The sequence below is a fragment of the Camelus ferus genome, chromosome 32 (assembly GCF_009834535.1).
Source record: "Camelus ferus isolate YT-003-E chromosome 32, BCGSAC_Cfer_1.0, whole genome shotgun sequence".
Taxonomy (NCBI): domain Eukaryota; kingdom Metazoa; phylum Chordata; class Mammalia; order Artiodactyla; family Camelidae; genus Camelus; species Camelus ferus.
Genome location: NC_045727.1, coordinates 1657133 through 1684680, shown reverse-complemented (window position 1 = coordinate 1684680; position 27548 = coordinate 1657133). Strand labels below are relative to the sequence as shown.

The window sequence follows — 27548 nt, the reverse complement described above, 5'->3', positions numbered from 1 at the left end:
ACCAAAGAAAGAACCACCTGGCCTGAACAATCAATAACTCAATGTAGCGCAGCTAAATGTGACAATGCATTAAAACAGAAACCTTAATTTATAATTAGAGCATTCAAAATACTTCACAGTGGATTTAGGTTTTACAAAATGATGACAATCCTGTGTAAGTTACTTAAAATATTAGAAATAATAACAATATTAATCATTTTGAAATTGTCATTTTTCTGAAAAAAAGACAATACTTTAGTTCACATTTAAAATATAAATTAGAATGTCTGATCACTAATATATTGTTAAAACATACTTCTGATCATCTTTTTCACATCTGTTCTGTACTGTTCCTTACTAATATACTTAACCACTTTATTCTAGCAATAACTAAAGTGTCATGCTCTTTCAGATATAAATTTCTAATAATTTAGAGTTTAGTAGAGGCAAATTTACAAGTAAATTTTTTTTTTAATTTCAAAAGTAAAACAAAACTAGATACCTCACAGTTTTTCCAAAGTTCCGAATCAGTCTTTCCACTGTTTTGTAGCTCTTGCATTAAAGAGGTTAGGACTTCAACTGTACCTTGAATTACAGATGGTCTGGTCTTCCCTGAGAAAGAGGATACCCCATTTGTACTAAGGTGGGGACTACTTCTGCTGAAACATAAATAATTCAAATGGTTTTCTTCATTCTACCGAAGCGTTGAATAATTCAGCAGTTCAAGATTTAGCAGAGCAGTACAAAACTACTGATATTTAATCCTTTTTAATGGCACCTCATTTGCTGAAAATCTGATCACAACTTTGTCCGTGAAATGAAAATAGCAGTGAAAAGACAGACAGTACTTAATTTTACTTTTAAGAACACAACAGAAGGACCTTCTTCACAAGTGAGAGAACACTCCGAAGTACCAGCAGAAAACAAAAGTTTCTGCTAAATAAAAATAAGAAAAATTCCAAGCTACTCAGATCTAAATTATTCCAGAGGATTATTTCACCCCACTTTAAGAACAGCCCTTTACTGGAATGGGGATTCTTTCTCCATTGCCCAGAATTACAGTCAAGTCTTGTTAACTGGATCCCCCTAATTGGGTGTGATAAACTGATGCTTATCTTTGCACTGTCTTTGAATAAAAGTAGTGTCAAGCACATTAGCAGCAAATATTCAGGACTTATTCAGCCTGTTCAGTGTATAAAATAGCACTGATTCTTTCCAGGATTGCTTTTCCAAATTTGAGATGAGTTTATTTCAGATTTGTTTTATAAAAGCACAAAGCACAATTAAGGACATTAAAATTTACTTAAATTTAAATCACTGAAAGGTCACTTTCATTTATTTATTGATACTCTGGTTTGTTTCACAAACAATTTGTGAAAAAGAGGACAGTAATGAAAATAATAGGAAAATAATAAAGAATTAGGATCAGAGAAAATATTAATAAAAATTCAAGGGAAAGAACATAAATATGTTGTCCATTAGAGGCTTAAAACATAATTCCAGTTGTATAATAATCAAGTTTAAATCTGGCTGATTTAACTTTCAGGTTAAAAAAAGGGAGACAGTTCAGTTCCGTAATTTTCATTAGGAAGGTACATTTAGGTTCCTCCAAGAAAATCGAACACTAAGTTCTAAAAAGAGCTTCTTCTAGCAGTGAGTTTCAAAGAGGCCGCCAAACAATACAGGAAACACAAAGCACGGCCAGCTTTCAGGAAGCGGGATAGATGACGTTGGCAAACATTTCTGGACCACATCCCATGCTTCCCCCTCCCTTTTCACCCTACTTTAATTTATGCTTTCTCCTTTGATTGTATATATTCTTGTAAACTGCCTTAAATTCCTCCTGACAGGGCAGAGGATGAACAAATTTTTTAAGGAATTAATTTATTTACAATATACAATTTCTTCAAAACCTATTACTGTGTGTAACTTTGCTCCTTTACGAGTAGGCCCCCGGCTGCTGTGTTTTTGCTTTATTGTACCTGCTTTTCACAGGTGATGCCTTCTCTACTGGTCCCTGTCTCTGCTGTTTTTAAGCTACCGTAAATTTAAAAACCAAATAATCAAGCTTGTCAGACTATGTACAAAAGGAGAGTTAACAGGCCCTGATTAAAAACAAACCAAACATGGGACAGTTTTAAAAAGAAAATGCATAAAATGCATTGTTTGATAGCATGTCCTCTGTCAACTCAGAGCCGGTTTTTTTAGCTTACTTCGCTGCTACCTTCCATACTGGTGAGGTACTTCCGCAATATGAAACATTATTTGTCCTCTTAATTTCAAAATGGAGAAACAATTTTTAGGCAACTAAAATTTAAAGATATGCTTGTAATTTACAAAAAACAAAACAAAAAATGTAAAGAAAATTACAACTAGCAAGACAAGTTCTTTCCCCCCAGTGTTCCCCACGCCAAAGTCCATCTCTGGAAGAATGAAGAACACGAAAGTGCTGAAACTATTCTTAAACGATGGGCCCCCAAACAGTCTCTGGTTTTGGGGTTTTTAAACAAAATCAGTAACTAAGACACTATTTGGATAAACTGGTAAACTATGCAAATACAGTTATTTTGATTTGTTGTTACATTAAACAAAAAAAATCTATCCCATTCTTACCTGTTAGTATTTAAGTTCAGTCCAAGAGAATGGGAAGAATTTTTTATATCAGATTCTACAGAAGATGTTTTTTGTAAAGGTTTCCCCAGGTCAAAATCTTCCATAGCGTACAGAAATTTTTATACTCTCTTATTTGAAAATGTAGGCTCTCACTGTTTGAAGAAACTGAATCCGAGTCATCTTCAGATGCTTCAGTGTCTACAGGCATTTTCAGTTGCTGACATTCAGAACTGTGAAATATCCCAAGCTCCCAAGAGAGTCTGAAAATGAATGAGGGGAAAAAAATACTATTATAAAAAGCCATTAAACCTAGTAACTGTGTTTTCAAGACTCTGGAAACCTTGATCCTTTTATACAAATCTACATTAAGGATAGCAACATTATTCATAATAGACAAAATTCAGAAACAACCCAAACGTCCATCAGCTGATGAATGGATAAACAAATGTGGTGTATCCATAAAACGGAGTATTTTTCAGTCCTAGAAAAGAGTAAAGTGCTGATTTATGCTACAATGTGGATGAACACTGAAAATATTATGCTAAGTAAAAGCTTGCTAAAAGGCCACAAATTGTATGATTCCATTTATACAAATTATCTAGAGCAGGCAAATCTATAGAGACAGAAGAGAGATTAATGGTTGCCAGGAGCTGGGAGGAGAGAACAGGAGTTCCCAAAACAGGCATGGTGTGTCTTTCTGGGGAGAAAAAGTTCTAGAATTAGGTAACGGTGATGGCTGGACAACTCTGTGAATATACAAAACATCAATGAGTTGTACACTTCAAAATAGTAAATTTTATGGCATGTGAATTACATCTTAATAAAAAATCTACAATAATGGTGATTTGCTGAAATAGGATTACTTTTTTCAGGTAATATTTCAAAGTTTCATGTATTTAATAATCAAGGTTCCAGACACAATTCTACTATGCAACCATTGAAATATTTACATGTCTTGTTTAATAAACTCTACTAAGTATTCAAGCTTGTTGATTTATACAGTGAATAGATGGATGGGAACTACTTAGTATTTAATTTGATGTTGAAAACAGCCAATTAAACTGTTAACAATGGTTGTTTCCCCACTGGCTGGAAGGTGGTAATATATACACAGAGTACCTCTGTACTCTATGCATGAATTACTTCTTTAAAAATAAACTATTTGCCAAGTCAACTAAAATTTAACTGAAGCTATATGTACAGAGGTAAATTGGCTATAACAAGTCGAATAATATGCCTCCTTCTTAGAGAATTCATGTACTTAAAAAAAAAAAGAGCTAGAGTGGACGGGAGAGGGATAAATTAGATGTTGGGATTAACACATACACACTATTATATACAAAAAGATAAACAACAAAGACCTACTGTATAGGACAAGGAACTATAATCAATATCTTCTAGTAACTTATAAAGGAGAAGAATCTAAAAAACAGATACATATACATGTGTAACTGAATCACTTTGCTGTACACCTGAAGTGAACACAACATTGTAAATTAACTATACTTCAATTTTTAAAAAAGGGTACCAAAAACAAAACAAAAAAGAGCCAAGGAACAAGGAGAAAAAAAAAAAGAATAAAGAAAACCTATGCTGCTTATCAAATGGAAAGTTTAGGGAGTGCAATAGAGGAAAATTACCTACTATTCTGGTTCCTCTAGGTTCCCACTTTCTAGGGCCTGGTTTTACAAAGCACAACCTTGAATACATCAGCTCATAAAGGAACCATTTCCTTCAGGGACAGGTGTGAAAGCAAAGGGTAACTCGACCTAGCTAAATGCTTTTCTCCCCAGTGACTCAGCCCATCACCAACGACAAATGGGGTATTGAAAAAGTCAGGGGCTGCACCTTCCACATGGTAACGAAAATACCTGGATTCAAATCACCGTGCTCTTCTACCAGGAAAACACAAGCTCTCCAGGGACGTGGATCTGCATGCGACCCCATCTATTATTTCCCCCGCTGAGTTAATCCGGATGCAGTAGATCCAGATGGAAAACCACTTGAAATGCAAGGATGCTTCCCCAGCAGAGCATGGAGATGGGGAGGGAGGCAGGTGGGAGAGCCGGGGATGGAAGAAATTTTAAAAACCGATGTACGATGCAAAATGTTAAGAACTGATGGAAAAGGGATATAAGAACAGAGTCATTTTTACCTCCCAGCAACAAAATATGACGCTTTTGATGGCCCCCAGGTCTTAGCAAAAAAAGGGAGTTAGAGGTAAGAAGAACCACTGATCGCTGTGTGCTGAGAATATAAAAGTTACCCAGGAGTTTGCTTTGTTGGGAGCCCGAGGGGGGAAGGAAGGGTTGATTTCTGGTTTTGAGGCCAAATTCTGACATTCTCGCACTCACAGCCAGAAGACCGCAAGTGCTGGTGGCGGTTCTTGGGTTAAAGTGGGAAGGCGAGGGTGGGAGAAGCCACGTAGCCGCCTAAAATGTAGACAGCAGGGAGGCCGGGGGAAAAGCAACCCCTCCAACAACTACAACGGTAATTCCCAAAGTAAGCCCAGGAAGCTGGTCAAAAAAAGTAAAAAAAAAAACAGAAAAAGAGAAATCCCTCAAGCCCCCCGCCCCTCGGGGAGAGGCGCTCTGCGATTGGGTCGCTCGGACGTCACTCAAGGGCACTGAGTCTAGAAACGGCGTACAGCCGCGGGTAAAGCCCCACACGCCTCCGGGCTCCGACGGGGATGTGCCTTGTGACTGTCGTCTTCCCCCACCCTAACCGGCCAGCAAGCTCAAGGGTCGACGTCGCGTCCCCTGTCCCCTGCGACCTGCAGCTCCCCTAGGCCGGCGGCCCCTTACCTGTCCGCCGCTCCCACTGCCGATGTCAGGGTCGGGCGAGCTGCCTCTCGCGACCGTTAAACTCCAGGGAGCGTGCGCGCGCCCCGCGTCTTGGTTGCGATTGGCTGCTCGGAAGGGGGCGGGGACGGCCAGGCTGCGGCGCGCGCGTCCACTTCCCCTGTCCAGTCCGCCAGCTCTCACCCTAGAAGGACGTCAGACGCCTGGGAAACAAGAGGGGGCGGGGTTGCTGTCAAGTCCTCTCATTTGATTGGCTCTCTGGGAACCTTCTGCCGCTCCGCGGGAAAAGAAGCCTCTGCTTCCCGCATGCGCAGTTAGTGAGACAGGCCTCAGGCTGGTGAGGGGAAGCTGCGGTAAGAGTACGGCGCGTGCGCAGACGGGTCCGCGTTTGCGATCCAGGTTCTGCGGCGAATCCGGGTCCCCCAAAAGGTTGGGGACGAGAGGCCAGTCTTGAGGCCAGGTAAGCGTCTTCGGAGAAGCCAGGCACCCACACGGTTGCCCACGATTATCGGGGGCTCTGGCAAGAGGACTTGGAGTTGGGAAACCTGAGTTTCCTGGTTTGCGACCGTGAGTCGCGCAACCAATTGACTGAGGCCCCGCGGGCGGTGAGGTGAAGCCGGCCAGGCCCCTGAGCTAAATTTTCCCTGGACCTGGTTTACCCTAGGCTGGTGGGGGTCGGCTCTGGGGCTCTTCACGGACTTGGTTGGGGAGAGGAGGAGAGCCCACCGTGGTGGAGAAAACAGTTCCACCGAGGCCCGAGGACAAATGGAAAGATCCTGGTTTCCTTGTTCGGCAGAGCCTTAGGGAACTATCAGCAGCGCGGCCTGTTTGGGCAGAGGGGCTGTTTTGTTTTTGCCAAACCTTTAAGGACCACAGAGAACCCGCTTCCTTCCCCCCGGTCCCCAGCCCGTCTCATACACACTATTCAGTACGCGTTTTTCAGACTTAATGTTCTTAACCTGTAAGGTATTTACAGCTCTTAGATTTCCCTCCAAATGTCCTGAGCCCACACCAAAGTAGAGGGACTTCTCCATCCTTGTCACTTAGGTGTGCCTGAGAAACCAGAGTGAAGCAGATATTATTTGCCCTTGGAATGACAAATCTGCCAAGAGGCATTCCATCTGATCTGAGCCTCCTAGGAGTATGTACCAATTTTGTTTCAACAGTAAAAATTCAATCTATCCAAAACCCCATTCGTGTATGAAAGATTTCAAGCTTAAATAAATTGAATCCTTCCCCCAATTGTGTTAATTCACCAGTCAGTACTATGTTCGTGTAATACCTAACAAAAATCTATTTTTAAGCACATGGCTCTATTTCAGCGACCATGTTTCAAGCCCACCAAAAAAAAAAAAAAAGTCAGTTATATCACTAATTTCAGTTAGTTACAAAATCTATTACTTGAGACACCGTAGAATATTGCACTCACAGAAGAACTAAAAAATATGGGTTCCTGATACAGCTCCAGGCAGAGATAGGTGTATTTCCTTGCAAGAAAAATGTTGACCCCAAAATGGAGTACTAGAGATTAGTTCCTAACCATGCAAGGGGCAGGAAATCACTGCTTTTCACTACAAAATCAGATGGACTCTGTTTAGTTTGTGTATCTTTTGGTTTTGGTTTTTGGCAGTGTGATTTTGGGTAAGTTTTTAAAAAAAAAAACTAATGTCTTAATAAGCCAACATGTTCAGGAGCTAATATTCTGATTTTCAGAGTTACCTTGTTAACCAGCTGATATGAAATATTTTGGTAAATTTACACCACACTTCTTAACTTAGGTTAAGCTCTTTGGTAGGGCCTTAATTTTTACAAATTCAGAGTAGAAATTTCCTTTGACTAAATGGACTAGAGAGAAGTTTCATAAACAGCTAAAGAGGTAGTCTTTAAAGTCCATGGAAATGATTTCTGTATACAGGAAACAGAAATAGAAGACTTCAGAATTTCAAGTATATATTAAGTATAATAACTTAATCTAATTTAACCCCACTCATCTCATACTGGAGATTTTGCATTACTGGTATGCAAGCTTACACCACTATTTTATGGCCTTATAAGGATGTGATTACCATATGATTTTATTATAACATCATATTGCTCAACTATTTCTCTTTTGCCATGAAGGCTTCAAATTGACAGTTTTGAGTGGAGAGCTTTCACTCTGATTGGGATAAGATCAAGCTGTTCAGTAACAGTGGCTGCTAATGGCTTGAGGCATTTAATGTCCATTAACCAGGGTGTTACTTTGTGTCACTCATTTTTAATATCCAGACAGCTTGTCATTGGTGGGAGTTGGGGAAGGGCAGTTATCCATAGCAAAAATGAGGAACTCTAAAACTTTCAATCTATAGTTTAACCATTAAACATGAAAGGAAATGATCAGGTGTACATATAAGTACAACTTTTTTTCATCTTTCCTGTCCTTTATGATTTTTATTACTATGGTAGATAATTCCTAAAGATCTCTATGTTTAAACCAGGACTTGCTTTGATGAAGGTAGTTTTTATCTTTCAAGTTTTACCTTTTTGAACCTACGGAGAAGTCAAACTTTATTCTTGGCATCATAATTATCTCTTTGGCCCATGATTTCATAGACCACAATTATGACCTCACCAAACAGCACGTCTTTGGTAATTTCATGGTTTCCAAGCATTTCTTAAATTGGACCATACCACGTATAATAATTTGCAGGTCATGTCCTAGATGCCCTTTTACTCTGAGCTTCTCAAACGAAAATCCATGAAATAGTCAGTTTGCAGACTGGGCTTATGGGGTCAGCCCACAAGAGATTCCTGAGCTTTGTACCTTAGGGATCTGAAGTGCTACCAAGTGCTTTACATTTGTGGCGACACATACGAGTTTCTTCTCAACCTAGCTGGTATTATGTCCATTTTACAGATGCGGAAACGTAGCCAGAGTTGCACAGTGAGTTGATTATGGAGTCGAGACACTGACGCAGGTCACACTGACTACGATGCAGGATGGCCTTTCAGGGACAAAAAAGTGACAAGGAGAGAGTCAAGAAAAGAAGGTGAGGAAAACGAGCTGACGCTTTTTAAGGAGCTGGAGGAGTAACAAATCTGGAGATATTCTGAAAGGTAAAGAAACAAGCAGTAGAAAGGACAGATTTATTTTAAAACAATGGAATACCCACTGTTCTTCCAAAATAAGTCTTCCTGAAACCATCCACATAGTACGTATCCCTTCTTTTCTTTATTTGCATGAAATATAACGTATTTCAGAGTGCTTTGAAAACCTAAGTCCTAAACAAATACAAGGCATCATTCATGGTAATAGAATCTCTGAGATTTTTAGAGGAAAATGTGGAATGTTGTTTTTGCTGCTTTTGTGTGTTCCTGTATTATTTTAATAGTGTAGTTGGTAAATTATAAACTTCCTGTTAGATGCCATAAATAGAAGGAAATCACAGTGATGCACCCAAATAGGCCAGGTGCAATTGTGGATTCAAAGTTTTCTGTTTAAAAAAAAAAAAAACGAGACGGGATGTTAGTACTGTGTGAACTGAAAGCTTTTCTCTTTATCGGCTTCCTCGCTTTGTCTCTTGACCTGTGTGCAGCGGTAAGCCTATGCAGTTTAGACCAGACCAGAGTCTCCTCGTTCCCCCAAATCAAGAAGAGCTCTGCTGTCCTTTCCTGTTCAATCTATTGTGCTTTTCTTATTTGAGGAATAATTCTCTGGAGACCCTCACTGTGGGTGACAGTGCTTTATCTCCCATGTAAAGCCCCCAGCCTAGGAGACGGCAGGGTGTGTTTCAAGCTGCAGTGGTTCTCTTTGAGGAGGTGCCCCAGCCCTCATGAGGATTTCGAGCAACTACAACAGGAGGATGAGCTGGATGTGAAAGGGAGAGAAAGAAGGGCTGCTTTAGCTTAACTCCCATTCGGCAGGGAGCTCCAAAACACACTTTTGAAACATGAATTATTATTAAGCATTTCTCAGAAAAATCATTCTCTCACTTAGCTTCTGGTGCCATCAGCTGGCCATTTTGTCTTTTTAAAGCTGCAATATTGCCCATCAGTCTGCCCAAGCTCACTGTGCTTGGTCCTTCACCATTGACTAGGTCATTGTTTTAAGACCTATTTCACCCTCCTTGTTGGGGAGGGGAAACAAGACCATGACAAGCAGGTGCTCGGCACTCCTGAATTCTGGTCTCAGCTTCTTAGGTGTTATAAGCATAGGAAACAACACTCTGCAAGCGTCTGTCCCAGCAGCGGGAAGAACTTGCTAATTCCTGTCCCCGAAGTGCCTCCCAGGCTTCAGTGCGCCTCCCGATCACCTGAGGGTCTTGTTAAAATGCAGGTTCTCATTTAGGAGGCCTGGGTGGGGCCTGAGGGTCTCCGTTCCCAACAGGCTCCCGAGGAGTTCTGTTGCTGCTGCCACCCAGGACGGCAGCCACCAGCACGTGTGGCTAGTCCAAACTGACACATGCTGGAAGTGTGGCCACGTGTCAGATTTTGCAGACCTCATATTTTTAAAAAATCTCAATTTTTTATATTGATTACATGTTAAAACAGTAATATTTGGGATATACGGATTAAAACATACTGAAATTCACCTCATCCATTGCTTTTTACTATCTTTACTGTGACTATTTGAAAATTTAGAATTTCACGTGTGGCTTGCACTCTGTTTCTATTGGACAGCGCTGTTCTAGAACATCAGTGCAATAGAAGCAACATTTTTGGTGTTCCTCTTTTTTTTTTTTTTCAGATGACCCAGTTTCTAAATCCCCTTGTCACTATTTCATCTTCTCTTTTAGCTCAGATCGTTAATTCATTTAATTCTTTTCTCTAAATGGTTTCCTTTCCCGCCTGTTACCCTCCTTTACACCTCTTCCGTCTCCATCATTCCCATCCTGATCCTGGGGCCCACAGCGAACAGTCAGGCAAGCCTTAGAGCCTTGCAGAAGCCACCACCTCAGCTGGGAGCTAGTCAGAAATGCAGAGTCTCAGGCCCCACCCTAGACCTAATGAGCCATATTCTATTTAACAAGGTCCCCAGGGCACTTGTCTACAGGTGAACGTTTGAGCGGTGAGAGCTTTGACAATCATTCTTCCTAAACTACCCCATTTCAGCTAATCTCCACATCTGTTCCTTCCTCAGTCAGTTTTGATGACATTTCTGCAAGGCTGACACACCATGAAAGTTGTGGCTAAGAGAAACTAGAACTCTGCCTTACTTAAAAATACCTGAACGGTGAATTTAGGCAAAATGCCATCCAGAACGTGGGCCCAGAGACTGATAGGCTATGTCTGCCTGAAAACCAATCCAGATACCCCTCTCTGTCTCGGAGACATAAACCATCCCCTGACTGCTCTCCAGAGCATGCGAGCTGCAGTGCAACAAGCCTCCCCTTGCTGCATCGAGCTTCAACCTGTGCTGGTTTGCTCGGGTCATGCCATCCCTGCCCGAGGAGTCTGCCTTGGTCTGAGCTGATCGTGGAAGCCGGAGGAGGGACTGTGTGCCAGCTGGGTACCGTCAGTAAGAAAGGTGCCTCACAGGGTGCAGGTTCCAAGTCCCGCTGGGCAGCGCTCCAGGTGCCCCAGGGGCACAGTGTAGTGAGAACCACTGGTCCACAGCGTGGCCCCCGTTCCAGACTCTGGCACATGTCTTACTCACAGACGTCTGAATTCCTTTCATGCTTTGGGCTCCTGGGACTCACTGAGGCCTGGGCCTGGCACGCAGTAGGTGTTGAAAATATTCACTGAGCAAGTTAACGTTCGCTGTCGTAAAGGCCTCAGCCCTGTTATCTCTACCTTGACTGAGTCAGAGAGGCTTTGACCTGAATCGCAGTCCGCTGTTGAGTGCAGACACCATCCTCTGAGGGAGAGAGCTGAGGGGATGTCAGGGCGGAGGGCCGGCCCGGGACTGACGCTCAGTCACGGGAAGGAATCAGGGTACGCGTCCAGACTGCTGGCTCCCCCTTCCTCGCACGGCTTGTTACCATTCTTCTTTTTCTCTTTTTTAATGTCACGATGAGCTCTAATTTGAGCTGCTTTTATTGTTCCCCAAAGGCTTCGGGTTGCTCTGTGGGTATCACAGAACCTGAAACCCAGTCTGTATTCTTCTCTGGGCTTTCGGGAAGTGGAACCGTGGGTGTGTTTGTCATTTCTAGCCGTCCCTGGAGTAGGGCCAGAGCTCCAGGAGATACTAAAAGTATCTGGAATTGGCCGATTGGCTGTTGGAATTAGCTGTTAAACAAAGCAGCCAGTGACTGAACCCTGGGGACCTTCTTGAACTCCAGTTGGGTGGGAGACCTTCCCGTGTGTGTCAGCTCTGAACTAGGGCAGAAAGGTAGATGTGAAACAGTGGGCCGGTGACGGAGCAGCTGATAAAAGCACTCTCCTCTCCGCCCTTTGTCTGGGCGTCTCGCCCTGTCTCAGACCTCCTTCCTTCCTTTGTCACTGCACTATATTCCCCTGCTGTCCCGCCTGGTCCGATTTCCTAGCAGAAGAGAAACCCCAAAGAGGGGCAGCGGGCTCCTGTTCCATCGGGAATCTAATCCAGGAACTAGACACTGTCTGATACACAAAGGAATCTTGTTCTGTGGACAGAAAGCAGAAATAAGAGGAGGGAAATTTTGGACATCTCATCACAGCTTTAAAGGGGAGCAGATTCTTTGTTGTAGAGATTTCACAGAACATGCCTGCGTTTATCGTTTATCTTTTCCTGAGGATACTTGTGGAATATCTCACACACACTAAACAAAACCAGTTTTTAAAGCACCACGTTCCCTGGCACACTCTGCTTCAAAATACCTCCCTTGGTAGCCACCGAGCACCTTTCGAACCACCACCTCCTTAATTATCACCCACTGGGACCGACGGAACACACTGAACACCACACTTTTCACAAAGAAGATATAAATTAGACCATAATTCCAGTCACAGAACTGTAGCATCGGCGTAAGGCTTTCATTATATATATTTTCCATAGATACAGTGGAGATAGATGAAGAATGTTCATTCTAAAAACGGCCCGTGTCACCTGCAGTGATAACTAAGACAGGCGCATAGATTTCACATAACAGAACATGTGCCTGTTTGCAAGGAAGCAACGCCTAATGGCGTGTGTCCGCATTACGCTTCCTCAGTGCTCATCCAGCAACCAGTGCTGGGCCCGGTCGAGGCCAGCAGTCAACTGGGGTGAAGATAAATGAGCAGAGAAACCTGGTGAAATAATCTGGTGGATGTTAAGTTACTCTGGCCGAAGAAATTGGCTTAGGTGAACTCCAGTTGCTACGTGAGTTCGAGGCCCGCTGCCACGAGCTAGAGTTTACAAGGTTTCAAGTAGTTGAAAGAAGCTGTTCAGGGCCTCACAGGAACCAGTTGTTAAAAAGAGCAGTACATCTGGGTTTTTTGCGGGGTTGGTTTGGTTTGGTTTTGGGGGGTTTTTTGGTGCCCCAACAATCCTCGATCAAGAAGTATCAAGCAAGTGGCGCAGTGGTAGGTCCCCAAATCCACCTGGGCGAGATTTTGCTAAAAACCAGTCCCATGCCGTCAGAGGTATCAGCAAAGCCCTCTCCAGAAAACTGCTTTCTGATCTTACTCTATGCCTGTGTGGGCTGCGTGGAGAGGGGCTTGTTCCCCCGTCTTCTAGGTGAGGCGACGGGCCAAGCTTATGACTCCCCCCGCACTTGCAGGGGGAGGATGTAGATCTCTGAAAAGAGCTAATGCCTTTCAGATCTTCTGCCTTCCTCCCCTCAAGAAAAGCAAGTGCTGTGGGGCTCCCCATATCCTCACGGCTGTTACCCTCCGTACCATTCATGTGTCGACGAAGACGTTTCAGCCCTATGCTAGTCTCGAGTAGTTATTTAAACCCCTTGTTCAGTGCTGCTTTCTTGCTGAATGTCTCCTCTCTCCAGCTAGACTGTGAGCTCCATGAAGACAGCGTCTAGCTCTCTGACTTCACATCACTCACTATGCCCCACGCGGTATTTTGTACCTAACAGGCACCTTAATGAAAAGTCAGATGACTTGGTAGTTCTGACGATGAGTACCAGTTGGATCACGTTACTGGCAGTGCTTCTGAGGGAACAGATGTTCCTATTCAAATCCATGAAACTGGAAACACTCAAAAAACAACAATCATGACATTGATTGATAGTGATATTTACTGCGTCAGACTGTTTAAGCTCAGCTATAAAATAGACTATCACATACTGTCGTCTTTCCATTTTGATTTCAAAGATTCTCACACATTTAAATAATGTCACTTGACTCAGATCCTAATTCTTGCTTGATGTACTATGTAATATTTCCTTATCAAATTACGGCTCCGTTCTTCTGAATTTCACACTGAAAGCCTCTCCTTCCTGAGAAAACAGCACCTCTGGGTGCTTTGAAGATATTTTTGGTCTGTATAAGGAAACATTTATCAGCTGGCAGGGCGTGCACTGCTGAGAACACAGTGGATGATGCCGGGCCGGAGAGAGGTGTGTGTTGCTGAGTAATCTGTCTGCACTCATTTCCCAAATCTGCTGCCTGCCCGACAGGTGGTCATCTTTTGAAATGGTTCATAAAAGGGGGTCTTAGAACCTGAAGCATAATCCTGGGAGCAAACAAGCCTGAAGGGCTGTCCTTTCTGTCTGATTCAGGTCCTGAGCAGCCATGAGCACCTCGGGTCTGTTTCGTTTTCCTGCCCGGCTGGCCAGGGTGTGCATGGTGCCATGGGGGCTCCGGTTCCCCGAGAAGCCAGCGCTGCTCTCCCTGGGAATGGTGGTCACTCCGGTCCAGGTGGCAGGCAAGAAGGACCACCCTGCTTTGCTCTCCCTGGATGAGCGTGAACTCGAAGAGCAGTTCGTAAAAGGACATGGTCCAGGGGGCCAGGCAACCAACAAAACGAGCAACTGCGTGGTGCTGAGGCACGTCCCCTCGGGCATCGTCGTCAAGGTAGAGGAAGGAGGCTGTGGGGTCATCCAGTTTCGGCCGAGGTGTGTTCTCGCTGTGGCCCGGGCAGTAGAGGGACTGCAGGACTCGTGTTCTGCCCCGAGCCTTCCTCCCAGGGGGAACCTCCTGCACGGCCTCAGGAGCCTCCTTCTGGGATCCTTGCAGCCAGGCTCTGACTGCTGCCGTCCCTGAACTTGGCAGGCACCCCGGTTCTGGTGGAGCCCCCGGGCTGCACACAGCTCTGCGGCAGTGCCTGGGCCCGGTCCCCCCGCAGCACATGGGCCCGGGCTGTCCGCCAGCAGTCTCAGCCCTCAGCCACCTGGCCGGCTACTCAGATGGGCGCGTCCTCCGTGTCCCTCCGTCCCCTTTGGTAAATGTCAGTGACACGTACCTCTCTGGAGAGGGAGGACTGAGTGAGGTAACAGAAGCAAAGCGTTTTCAGCACTCAGAGGAGAAGCGCTGGCCACAGGGGGAGTCTTCCTGCTGAGTATACAAAGCCAAGCTCTGATCAGAGTCCCACCAGCTGTCGGCACGCTGGCGCCCACAGGGCAGGCTGGTGCGGTGCTTTTTGCTGCTTCTGGTTTGGTTGTGGCCCCACTGCCTCTCAGTGGGTCTGTTACTCCACTCTGCACCCACAGGGCCCCGAAGGCAGCACTGGCCTCGAGGTGCAGGGGAGCGAGCAGGGGCAGGCCTCCTTATACCAGCCAGACGACACGGTTAGCAGATACTCACCTCTCGTGTAAGCGTGGCCGGCGCTGTTCTAAGCAAATTCAGTTTGCATGAACTCTTTTAATTCTCAGAGGCCCACACTCGGTGATGTGGAATCTGAGGCACTGCGGTTCCTACAGCTGCAGGAGTCAACTCAGACCAAACCCGAAGTCTGTTCCCAACAGCTGTTCTTTGCTGCCATGTTTTTGAGCCAAGAGCACGCTAGTTAAAACCTCAATCCCTTTTCTCTTCCTCCTTGGGACAAGTGGCATTCATGAGCAACAAACAAAGTTCTGAAATGATTGCAGTTCATGTGTTTAACCTGTTTTGTATAACCTACTTCACATCTGCTCTTAGTACTACTCTGTCACCCTAATTTCACAGGATTTCTTTTATCAAATAGCTTTGCAAGGCACCCGCCTGTCGTAACGACACTGTTACACAATGAATATCACGGCTGACTAAAAGCAGGCTGCTCTCCTCCCTCAGACAGAAGTCTGTGTTCATAAATGGTGCACACAAAGGGCCTGTTCCCTGGCCACCAGCTAGACACACTGGTTGATGCTTTAAAAAATATATGGGGAGTTTTAAGTCATTTGAAAGCCACTGTTACTTCTAAAAAAACACAACACTCCCAATAATGAAACAGTCAGTGAAAGCCATCTCATACAGCTCGGGGGGAAGGCGGGGCCTTTGTCCTGTCACTGACCCACTGGGACTCCCGACAAGTGGCTTTGCCTCTGCGGGCCTGCCCCCTCTGTAAAGGGTCGAGGTTGAAATTTAATGATTCCTGAGGTCCCGCCCAGAACGCTGGCTTCCACATGATGAAATATCATCTCTTACAGTGCCACCAGACGAGATCCGTCGATCAGAACAGAAAGCTAGCGCGGAGAATCCTGCAGGAGAAAGTGGATGTTTTCTACAACGGCGAAAACAGTCCTGTCTGCAAAGAAAGACGAGAGGCAGAGAAGAGAAAGCAAGAAAGGAAAAAAAGAGCAAAGGAAACGCTAGAGAAAAAGAAACTCCTGAGAGAACAGTGGGAATCAAGTAGAACTGCTCCTGGAGAAAGGACTGCAGATTCCGACTGAAAGAACCTGCCGGGCGCTTCCAGGAACGGGGCGGCGAGCTCTCCGCCAGCGCCGCGCCGGGTCTGCAAGGGGAGTGCGTGCCGGGGACAGCCGAGGTCTCACACGGCAAGCGGACTGTGCAGAACAGAGACACGAGGACGTCATTTCTGCAGGACAGGGGCCCTTTCGGGGAGGGAGGGTTGTCACTGTGCTGTGGGGCTGGGAGGGGCTTCTGGGCAGCTGACGGAGTTCTGCTTCTTGACCTGGGCCGGAGTTAGAAGCCTGTCACCTTCTAAGCTATACATCTGTGTGATTGTATCTTACTGTATCAAATACTAGAAATGAAAAATTTTTTTGAAAAAAAGCATGAATACTAATAAGGAATTTTTTTATGGAAAACTGTAGAACTGAGTCAAACGTGAATGGCATTTAGTGCTCCCCTGTCATCTGCTGGGAGGTCACTGGTCAGTGACACGGAGATGTCAGTTAGCCTAACTAGTCAGGTTAAGAGAATAAGAGCAAGCAAGGTGGAGAAGGATTCCACATGTTAGTAAGTCACTTGCCCATTTACCCCATTAGCTCAATGGACTGTGTGCTGACAGGTAACCGCTCTGATGTGGACATACACACGTCATTCCCTGTATGTTGATTCATAAGAGGTGTTTCACAAACCTGGTTGTGAATCTGCTTGACACCATCACTCAAGCTGGATTCGACCTTACAGACTGCTGGGGGAGGGGGCCAGGCAAGGTTAGTAGCTTGATTTGTCAGAACACATCTGGAGTCTACGCATAATGCTAGTAGGGAAATGAACCAGGAGGTGAGCAGGCCACTGTCAGACAGCGGGTCTGCCTCGTTTCTTCATGAAGACCGGAGCACGTGCGTCCAAGTGAGCTTGCCGCTCCCGGAAGCCAGTTAAGGCTCTTCTCACCTTGGAGCGGTCTGGTTTGGAAGCTCAGCTCTTCACAAGGCTCTCCGGACCTCTGGTCGCAGTGTGCAGGGCCGTTCCCAGTCCCAGCCTCCTTTTAGCAAGCAGCCAACCGAAGTATCTGGAGTGGTACACAAAGACCATAACAGCAGGGGGGAATTCGGGGAGCTTCAGACTGGAGGGACAGAGGCTTCGACTTCTGTTTCCTTTCTGAGCCTTCTGGAACGTCTTGTCATGTACATGAAGGAGATGCAGACAGGCCGACTCCCCGGTATCCATTCCTCACCTCCAGCGCTGTCACAGCTGGGACCCAGCCTCAGGCCTGTGAAAGTGACCACATCCCTCATTTCGGTAAATCCTCATTACGTGGGGACCAGTGCCTACGGAATATAGTAAAGATGACCTCAGAGTCCCTTTGGAAGGCACTGTCGGGCCACCACATGGGTTCTCAACACATATGAGGCGGCCCAGCTGACCCAGCACAGGGCAGGTAGCTCTTCCAGTGAGCACAGGATGAAGTAGCTAGCTCGAGTTTAGTAGCTAGCTGCGCTATACCAAAAAAAAAAAAAGGAAATCCTCACAGGATAAGCTCCTAAAACCTGCGAGTAGCCTAACTCGGGGTCCGGGGGAAGAGGGTCGCACAAAGGGCAGAATTGCCTCCACTCTCGGTTTTGTTCGGATGCACGCTTACATCCGCTACAGCTAAAATGTGTTAACGCAGCTTCACCTCACCCCTGCCTTCTGACTCACCCGACACATCCCATCTCTGACCCGTTGTGCTACTGACACTGTCACACAAAACGTTTCTGGGAGCTGTTCTTTAAAACATCACCAAGAATTCAAGGAACCCACATCTTAATACAAGCTGTTAATGAAAATAAGCTTTATTACATCAAGTAATAAATACATACAAAGATGCAAACAGTTTCATTTTGTTCCAGATGTTTGGATCAACTTACAGGAAAGGCGGAACTGAAATCTACATAGTCTTAGGGAAGCTTCCAGGGATCCTTGTTAGGTTTGGTTTGGGAGGCTGCTCTTTCTTCTGTATTTATAACTTGTGCATTTTCAAAGTGGACTTCAAAGCACTAATAGTCATGCAAATGCTTAAGCAAAAAAGAAGTTACATTAAGCAGAACCTACACTGTATGGCAAAGGGAGGGAGGGGGGACCGGCTACTAGGTTAAGTGTGCTGTCAGTCCGCACTACAACAAGAAACCCTTCAAGTTGTATCAGCTTATGAAAAGGTACAAAGAACAATCTGAATAACATAAATGTATTCAAAACAGGAGAGCAAGACACCGGTACCTTGGAGGCAAACTAGTCTGCTGTAAGACAGGTAACTTTTACGTGCATCTTTTGAATCAATGCTTTAAAGAAAAACAAACCTGGGTAGATCCTAACTATTTAAAATGTAAACCCTAATCAACTGCAAAACCGTTCCTTAATCTTACAGACTGTAGCTTCAGATGTAGTGAGCCGTGGGAGGGGCACAGAGAAACCAAACTGTTACCATTTTGAAAACAAAGTTTCATCTGAACAGGGGAGATGAACTGTAACTTCTCTAGGAAGATGGAAAGCCTTCCAGGCTCCCAAGGCAGCTAGGACCTGGCATTCCGTTCCGTTTCAGCCAAGCACTCCCTCACCAGTCCTCTAGCGTGGATGATGCCTGGAAGAGAAGCAGAGGCCGGCGTCAGCCAACAGCACCCATTCCAGAAGAGGAGGAGGGTCCTTCTGCAACCAGCCGAGAAGCCCTCAAACTGGAATGGAACTCGGATCTGCAGTCCGAACACCCAAGGATTGGAGCGGCTGGAAGAGGCACTACGAATCCTATCCTACCCCTTAAAGCCAAGACTCCTTTGTGTTTCCCTAAAATTTCATCCTGTGCTAAAGGTGACCGTCCCTGCAGGGGTGTCTGCACTGTTATCCTCCGCCAAATTTTATCTCTATGGTTTAGAGTTATTTATTGTTCATTGGGGGTTTTTGTTTTGGGTTTTTTTTTTTGTTTTTTTTTTTTTTTGCGTTTACTGAACTTAGACACCAAGAATCCACTCCTTCTAAGAGTGGACCCCTCAGGACATTGGGAATGACACCTCACGTCACTCAGGTGTCCCCGCCTCGCCGACCTGCTCTCCCCGCACTTGCGCTACTGTCACAGCTCCTCCACTCGCCGTCGAGCCATGAAGCCACAGGCATTACGTAAGCCGCGGGGGTGGCCACGTTCCATCAAGTCTTTACTTACGGACACTGAAGTTTGAACATCACGTAATTTTCAGATGTCCCAGAGTTTTACTTTTTTCACCATTAAAAACCACAAAAAACATTCTTGGCTCACGCTTGGCGCCTGACTCCCTCGCGCCCTATGACCCGTGTTACTTGCTGTGACAGAAACTTGGCGAGCTTGCTCTGGCTCCTGGTCAGGGTGACTGCGGGACCAGTTGCTCATCCCGGATGTGCCCTGGAGCAGCCACCAGGCACACACGTGTGTTGACCTGAACTGCAGGCTTTGTTGGGTGACCGCAGAGCGCCTGTCAGACCCTGGGGTCCGGCGTTTTCCCAGGCGTTTCCATTTGGGGAACCAGCTCTCTAGTTACCAGGACTGCGGGCAAAGCCATGCCCACCTGACCCCGGGACTGGACTAGGGTCAAGGTCCTTCCCTCCCCACAAGCCCTCTTCCATCCCAGCCTCTGCCTGCCAGTCCCCCTCCCCATCCCCCTGCCTGTCATCGCCCAATCCAGCTTGGCAACCAGTCAGTCTCTTCACAAAGGTTTCATGAACCCAGTAAAGCCCACTGCTTTGGGTAGGAGTCTGCCCTCAGCCAGCCTCGCCCACCGCCGTGGAGCCGTGGCCTGGACAGCGGCGCCCCTGTGCACCCCAGTGCGCCCCAGACTTATAACCACAGAACATTCCCTTCTCACTTTCCTTCCAAGTTGCTTCTCTAACCTTTGGGGGGGACGACCCAAATCCCTCCTGAGATTAAATTTGCACATAGGCCACCGTGCGCTGAACTGCCGCCTTCTAAAGTAGAAACCCTTTTCTCCCCTCCACTCCCCTTTCACTTCACGAGGGAGCAACCAACCTATTTCCCTTCCTTCTGAAGTCGGCTGGTCAGTCGCATCTTCATGTGAGTCACTCTTCTCCCGTGGTACCATCCTCCCGCCCTCTCTCCCCTCTTCAGTCATGAAAGAACTTCAAAGCGTTCTTCCTCTCCCTCCCCAGACTAGGATGGACCACACACCCCCTTCCAAAGAGGAGAGCAGAGGGCAACAGGGCCCACGTCACTGGCCTCGCCCAGAGGAGGGAGCCCGCTGTCCTGGGCCGCCCTGGGCTCCCTGGGCCCAGCGTCAGCCAACAGGCACGGAGCCGGCCTAAGGCAGAGCTGCAGGATCTGGGTACAAAGACTCCCTTCTAAGGCAGGTGGACCCTCCCAGGAGCATGTAGGGCGAGGCAGGCTCACCCGCTACGGCTTCCCTTCTTCCAGGCCCCGGCTGCCAAGCACCCCTCACCAGACCCTAAGGAGTCTACATCCCACAGACCTGCTCTCCCTGCCTGATGTCTCCCCATCCAATGGTAATTCTGTAACAAAACGGGAGCCCCTGTGCCACAGGGGACTCTTCCATCAGCCATCCTCTGTCTTCCCCAGAAAATCTTTCAAGACAGCTAAAGAGCCAGTGCTCTGCGGTCACCCAGCAGGGGCGTCCAGGGCCCACGACGTACCCCGTTTTAGTCTCTCCATCGCGCTCTTGCTGCCCGCGTAGGTGGGTCTGATCTCCTTCCCCAGTTCTTCGATGATGGCCAGCAGCTCAGCGTATTTGCTCTGGGGCACCTGGCTGCTCCCAGTTCCCTGGAATCAGAAAGAAGAGGGTTCAGATGGATTGAACCTGATCCCAATACCATGGTCAGGACCCCACTGCATGCCAGTTGCAGCAAGGGCAGGGCCGGGGAGAGCACTGAGCCCAGGGACAGGCTGGTGGAGAGAGGGAGGCCTGGCTCAGACTCCCAGAGCTGCTGCCTCCACCGGGGCCAGGCCCGTCCCCTGTGGGGGACAACCAGAGACCAGGGAGCGGGCCCGCTCTCCTGTCCCTACACACTCCGCAGTCTCCAGAAAGCTCTTTCATCATCTCAAATGAAAAAAGAGGAGGACTGGCTTATTGACAAGGAAAGGTTCACTGAGAACTTCCTAAAGCAGCAGCCGGAGAGGTGGGCAAGTGCATCCCGGGAGCTGAGGGCCCAGAGTGGGTGAACGAGATGGAGGCCATACTTGAGTTAGCACGACCACAAAACTTGCCGAAGTCCATCCAGAGCGAGCCCAGAGTGTATTTAAACTCATCCATCCTCCCCCACCAGCAGGGCCCACCCCACAGAAACCCCTCCTCTCCAGACCCCTACCAAGAGCCTGAGCAAACACCCAGATCAGTGAGGCTGGGTGCCTGTGGGCCTGAGGGCCGAGGCCGCCTGCTGGGGACTCACCCTCTCCTCCCCCTAAGCCCCACTTCTCCTCCCACAGCCACCATTTCCCCCATCGAGTCCCTCGCCTGCTCCTCCCTCCTCTGCTTCCTGGCCTCCAGGTCCTTCCTTCTCTCCTCAGCATCCTCCAGGCACCTCCTCTGGGCCCCACGGTCCTCCTGCCTCCCCTCCAGCCACTGCCTCATGGCCGGGGTGCTGCGGGGCCTGTCCAGGCTGCGCTTGGCCCCAGCCTCCTGCCATCGCTTCCTCAGGGGAGCCTGAGCCCGTGCCCACTTCCCTTCCAGAGGCAGGATGGCCTGGCGGGGCATGGCTATGAGCCACCACCGTATCCCCAGGGCCGGCCTCCATAGCGACCTCGGAACACCAGTTCCAGCCCCAGGAGAGAATCTCACCACTGGCGGCCCTGGCACAGAGGGCGGGGCCTCACAGGTCCCCCCCACGTGGCAGCACCTCCCTGGTGGCAGCACCTCCCTGGCAGCAGCAGCCGTGGCTGGAGCTCCGGCTTATCCCACCCATGCACCCACCAGCCCAGTTAGGAAACCGGTCTTGGTGAGGTTACCAAGGAGGGGGTCACAGTCCTGTAACTGGTGGAACCAGGTGTAAACCCACCAGCTCTCAATGAAACCCACCTGGACTCCACTAGGATGTGGGCCCCAGCCTCTTTGCTGGGGCCACAACCTGATGGGGAGTGGGTGGGAACGGGGTCCCCTCTCCTATCCAAGCTCAGAGTCAGAGTTAAGGCCAGGCCTCACTTCCCCAGGGACCAGGCACAAGGAGACCCACCAGGGACATATGTCAGGTGGTGGCCCCAAGAGAAACTGTGGCTCTTAGGGAGAAAACTCTGGCCTTCCTTGGGCTCTCCCACCCCTTCCTGTCACTCAGTGTCCCCCAGGAAACTCCCTGCCACCCCTCCATTCTGATGCCTCAAGTCCTGAACACGAACCCAGCCAGGGGCCCGGGCTGAGGAAGCGCGGACGACTGCTCCATTCCATCATGTCCACTCCCGGATGGCAGGGAGCAGGTGCCCTCAGCGCCCAGGCCATCCATGGGTTCCCCTCCCCGCACACCACCCCGCTGTCTTACCTGGGTGTAGCCTAGCGATGGTGGCCCGTAGTCACTCAGCAGCTGGCGGTACTGTGAGGACGTCGCCATACTGGTGGAGGGCGGGTGGACGCTCCCAGCTATGGAAGAAGAGACGGGAGTCGGTAGTTAAGTAGCCTTGGCCAGTTGTACCCAATGTAAGGACTCTTGAGTCCCAAAACAGTCTCCCTACCCAAGACTCATGCGACCAACAGTGGGCTTTTGCCTTCGAGGGTAGAGAACCCTACTCCTGTCCTGTAGTTTGGCCATGGCTGGCACCTGGCCTAGATGACTGATGCTACTCCTGCCCTGTAGTTTGGCCATGGCTGGCACCTGGCCTAGGTGACTGATGATAAACTGTAGCTAACAGGCCGCTGCTCTTTACGCCCATCACAGCAAACGTCGCTAATCAACCACAGAAATCCTTCCCATCCATGCAGTTAAGACTGTTACCGAAGATGAAATTTGCTGGCTATTCTCAGCCTAAACCTTGGCAGTCCCCTTTCCCTGCATCCTGCTCCCCAGAGGCCGACATCCTAGAGCCACCTGGCTGCCGCAAGAGCCCACTTGCTACTAAGACTGGTCCACACCTGGGCTAAGACTGCCTGTGTGTCCAAACCTGTGCTGGGCTAGACGGTGAGAAAGATGGGGGAGGTTTGGAGGTTCTGAGACCTAACCCTGGTCAGAGACTGGTGCACTGGACACAAAGTCAGGAATCTGGAGTACATCACAGCCTGTGTGTCCTCAGACAAGCCCCTCAACTCTCTGAGCTCCCACTGCCCCTCCCCTAAGAGGGGACAAGACTCTTGACGGCATGAGTCTATGCCTGGATGGCTTGCACCCCACAAGGGGAGGAGTAAGACCCCACTTAAACGGACTGCATTACTGGGAGACACTGGCCCTCAGCAGAGGGACCACGTGGGGCTTAGAATGGAGTCTCCTGGATAGGGGATGGGGAGGTCCTCAGCAGGGAATTTTCCAGCTCCAGCTCAGTAGCTGGAAGCATGCAGACCCATAATGGCGTCCGAGTGGCCATTAGTGGGTAAAGGATGTCCTGCAGAATTACAAACAGCGGTAACCATGGAGAATTTACCTAGCCCTCCTCGGCAGCTGCCCGCCTGCCTCCACGCCGGGCCGGGGAGCAGCTTCCCCTCTGCCTGCCGCCCCCGGAGCCAAACGGTCTCTCTCTCACGCATACAGTGGGCTCTGCAGACTTGGCCCCGGGGATGGACAGCTGGTGCCAGGCCGGCCAAGCCAACCAGCTGCTCATCTGGTGCGGGCAAGGGGAGGGGCAGGGGAGGAAGGAAGTTCAGGAGCTCAGGCTGATGGAGCTGGAAGGGGCCCTGGAACCCCTCACCGTAGAGACACAGACCAGAGAGGGTGGGCGCTGCCCAAGGCCACACAGTGCAGAAGAGGCTAACACCACCACACCTGTCCCTCTGTCCAGGGAGCTGGGGACAGATCTCTCCCCAAGATGTCTTCCTTGGTCTCAGGCCTGCCCTGGATTTCTCCCTGGGGCCCAGGTTTATGCTCAAACACAGGAGGCCCTGTCAGGAAACATGGATTCTGCCACCTCTAAGCTGGGAACTGTGAAGCACAGCTGCTCCAAGCCTCACTGCCCCGTCTCTGAAGTGGGGATGTTCAGACACCTGTGCCACGGAACTACAGGCACGTCTGTGACCTCCGGGTGAGGCAACTGTGAGTGTGGGGGGGCCAGAGCGCAGGAATGGGGCAGGGTGAGTGCACCCCTCACCACATCAGTCAAACCCCAATTTCCTGACCTTCTTCTGACGCAGTTGGTAAGTGCGGTCTGGGCAGCTCGGCCTTTATAGCCCCAGGCCAGGGTTCAAGCCCCGACCACTACAAGTTATTACGCTTCTCTGCAAGTCCAGGATGCTAAATGCAAGACTGGAGGGCGATGGGGGGTGTGCTGCACTGCTCAGCACTTCACAGCATCTAGAAGATTCCAACTCCATGGCAGGAGGTGAGAAGGACACCGTCTGGGCATTCCCTGTACCACCTCCTGCCCTCCTCCTCTTGCCTCGCTGACCCATCTCTCGTATGGGCAAGGGCTGGGACCAAGAGCCAGTCCAGCTGTGCCACACCTGGTGTGTGACCTGAGACAAGGCCCTTCTCTCTCCGGGCCTCAGTTTCTCCACCTGTTTGAGGCAATAGCTCCCAAAAGAATGTCTAGAGACTAGATCCTACTCCTCCATGGTGCTGGGGTTAGGTCTTGAGGGGCTCAGGGAGGGAGGGAGGAATGAGATCTTGGTCAGGGGCCTGGAGGCAGGTGAGAGTCAAATGATCAGCTCGAAGCTTCACTTTCCCATGGCCTGGGTGATGTGGCAGGTGACCCTGATTCTGTACCGGTGCCAGTCTCTTACTGGGTATTGAGAGGGGGGTGTCTGTGGCCCTGGAGAAAGTTGGCGGGAGGACCCCGAGTTCCACTCATGCCCCCTCCTCCCTGCAGGCACAGGGAGGGCCAGCAGTCTGGCTGCCGGAGGCCAGGGAGAAAACCAGACTGGGCGTGAGCACCGGCGTCTCAGAGCATCGCAGACAATGCGCGCAGTGTGCGGGGACCAGGGAGGGCCCGGAGCTGAGGGAGGGACTGGCAGAGGCCAGCAGCTCCTGGGGCCAGGCGCGGCTCCCCGCCCCCACGCCAGACAAAGAGCGGCCTGGGCCCGGGGAGCTGGCGGCCTTCCCGCCACTTGGGGCGCCTGGGGGGGCTCTCCGGCGGGGAAGGCGGGGGCTTTGTCTAACTCCGCCACTGCCACCACCGGCCAGGCCGCGGCTTGGCAACTCGCGAGCAGGAGGCAGGGCCGGAGGGCGTGAGGGATGATGACAAGGAAGCTGGAGGAGCGGCAGCGGAGAGTCCATCTTGGATGCAAATGGCACGGGGAGATCCTGGCTTTCTAAAGAGGTCCACGGGGAGGGGGGCAGCCCCCCACCACCCCTCCTGGAGTTCACCATAGGAGAAAGAAGAAAATCTGCGTACAGGTGCTAGCCAGCCCAGAACAGGGCTTCAGGGATCCTGAGTGGGTGACTCTGTCACTCTGTGACCCCAATCCCCAAAGGTCCCAGTTTAGGGCCCCTGCCTCAACTGTACCAGGGCAGGCATGAGATCTCTCCCCTGTCCAGGCTGGCAGCAAGACCCTCCACCTGTCCCACCCCAGAGTCAGATGCCGGAGGCAGTGAGAAATACCAGGGGCCACAAAGCCTGTCTCTGTGAGGTTTGCAGACCCCAGAGGAGGTGAGAACATTTGAGGAGAAAGCAGTGGCTGTTTGCTCGAGTCCACATTTGACCAACTCAACTATCCACCTGCCCCCCATCCACGCTCTGAATCTTAACCCTTTCCAATCCCCAAATCTGTGTCTAAATCAAATATGCATGTAATCCGTGTGTATATATGTACATCCATATACATAAATACTGCTTTCTGGGTCCCTCTTCGGATTTTTGGAGTTATGGAGTCAACATTTGAAGACAAGGCCCAAAACTTTCGGCCAACTGCCAGCGTGGCATTTCTGACCAGCATGGCCAATCCCCTCCCCGCCAAGCCCCCCCACCACGCCTCCCTCCACGCGCCTCACTTTTTCTTAAATTTGTTTCCCACCAAGAGTGTAAAGGAGAAGGCCTTGGTGAGGGGACAAGGCCGGTCACCTCTGAACCCCACAATTTTACCTTCCCCTCCTCATGTCGCCCTCGGTCACTGGGGCAAGACCCTGGGCGCAGCCTAAAGCTGCCTGACAACTTCCCAGGAGTTTCCTGGGACCGCCCAGCTCCAGCCCCAGGGAGGGGAGAGGATGGCCCCTGCAGCTTCTTCAGGAAGGGGTCCTCTAAACCTAGAGTTAGGGGCTCCAAGATGCGCGGCCCGGACTGAGATGCCGCCCCCACTCTCCGCCTGCAGGCACTTCGAAGCCCCGGGTCTTCTCCAACTTCTCTCACTCCGCGCACGCCAGAGGGGACCTCCCGCGCGCCCCGTTTGGAGCACCCCGCTCCCGCGCGCCAGGCCGAGCGCCCACCGACGACCTCCCCTGCACCGCCGGTGACCCCAGCGGCCCCACGCCCTCAGGGGCAGCTGCACCTGGCGCGCTCGCCGCCCGCAGCGCCGCCCGCGCGTGGCCTGGCCTTGCTCACGGGCACCCCTGCAGCCCAGGGCCCCCGCCCGGGCCTGCCCCTCCGCTCCCCCAGGGCGGCCCGCGCCGCGCTCCCGGCGCCCCGCTCCCCGCGCGGCCCGGCCGCTCCCGACTCCCGCCGGCAGGGGCCCTCGCCGAGCCGCCCAAAAGCCGGAGGAAAAAGGAGCCGAGAAAGCTTCCCTCGCCCTCGGTCGCCGCGCTCCCCGCGAGCCCTCGGCCGCCGGCGCGGGGGGGACCTCGGCGGCCGCCCGCGCCCCGGGCCCCGGCCCCTGCCCGGCCCAGCCGGAGGCCCGCCGTGGCGCGGGGCGCACCCGCGAACTTTGGCAGCGCGAGCGCCGGAATCATGGCGGCGGCGGCGGCTGCGCTGCCCCGGGCCGGGACCCGGTGCCCGCAGCCCCCGGCCGCCGCGGGCCCCCGGGAACCGGGGCTGGGGCCGGGCGCGCGGGTCCCCAACTTGGAGGCACTTGGGGCGCGGCGTGCGCGGCCCACGGGGCGCACTCACTCACCGGCGTTGAGGGAGGCGGCGGGCATGTGCGCGGTCAAGTTCGGTTTGTAAGACATCCCCCCGAGCGGCGGGGCGCGCCGGGGCGCAGCGGGGCCAGGCCCGCGAGGGCGGCGGCGGCGGCGGCGAGACCGGGCGGCGGCGAGGCGGCCCCGGCGTCCGTGCGCCCGTCCGTGCGCCCGCCGAGCTCCCGCGCACTTTTTGTTGTTGACGGCTCGGGCCGCACCGGCAAATATGGCCGTCCCTCACCCTGACACCACCGCAGTATATCACCCATACATCGGGCGGGCGCAGGGGCGGCCGCAAACTTTGAGCGGAGCCAGCGGGGCCGGCCCGGGCCGGGAGGGGGCGGCCCGGCGCGC

General features: G+C 50.3%; 3 protein-coding genes across 16 annotated transcripts in view; 1 reads left to right on the top strand and 2 right to left on the bottom strand.

The window, feature by feature from the left end:
* MPHOSPH9 (M-phase phosphoprotein 9) overlaps window positions 1-5592 on the bottom strand; it is a 50743-nt gene extending 45151 nt beyond the window's left edge. For 7 of the 12 annotated variants that reach the window (XR_004316728.1, XR_004316729.1, XM_032471967.1 and 4 more), the window contains exons 1-3: window positions 5397-5592; window positions 2593-2852; window positions 482-638 (exon numbers count right to left, since the gene is read on the bottom strand). Coding sequence is in view for 9 of the 12 variants with exons in the window: in XM_032471967.1 (XP_032327858.1) it covers window positions 482-638; window positions 2593-2696 (261 nt within the window). In the remaining 3 variants the exon portion in view is untranslated. Of the gene's footprint in view, window positions 1-481; window positions 639-2592; window positions 2853-5396 lie in introns of those variants that run through there. The other 5 variants (XM_032471968.1, XM_032471969.1, XM_014553750.2 and 2 more) reach the window with 4 other exon arrangements.
* Window positions 5593-5704: 112 nt separating this feature from the next.
* Window positions 5705-17569, top strand: C32H12orf65 (chromosome 32 C12orf65 homolog). Of its 3 annotated transcripts, none has more exons than XM_014553754.2 (4): window positions 5705-5853; window positions 8290-8422; window positions 14006-14300; window positions 15851-17569. In XM_014553754.2, exons 3-4 carry the CDS (start codon window positions 14019-14021, stop codon window positions 16091-16093), a joined length of 525 nt encoding a protein of 174 aa, XP_014409240.1. In that variant the 5' UTR covers window positions 5705-5853; window positions 8290-8422; window positions 14006-14018; the 3' UTR covers window positions 16094-17569. The 3 variants fall into 3 exon arrangements, with proteins under 3 accessions (XP_014409240.1, XP_032327867.1, XP_006178277.1); XM_032471976.1 differs by having other exon boundaries at window positions 8290-8584; XM_006178215.3 differs by having other exon boundaries at window positions 5706-5853; window positions 8290-8489.
* A 297-nt stretch (window positions 17570-17866) lies between these two features.
* Window positions 17867-27548, bottom strand: CDK2AP1 (cyclin dependent kinase 2 associated protein 1). Its single transcript, XM_032471978.1, has 4 exons — window positions 27191-27548; window positions 22551-22648; window positions 20718-20844; window positions 17867-18669 (listed from the first exon to the last, which is right to left on the bottom strand). The coding sequence occupies exons 1-4, from the start codon at window positions 27243-27245 to the stop codon at window positions 18602-18604; spliced, it is 348 nt and encodes a 115-aa protein (XP_032327869.1). The 5' UTR covers window positions 27246-27548; the 3' UTR covers window positions 17867-18601.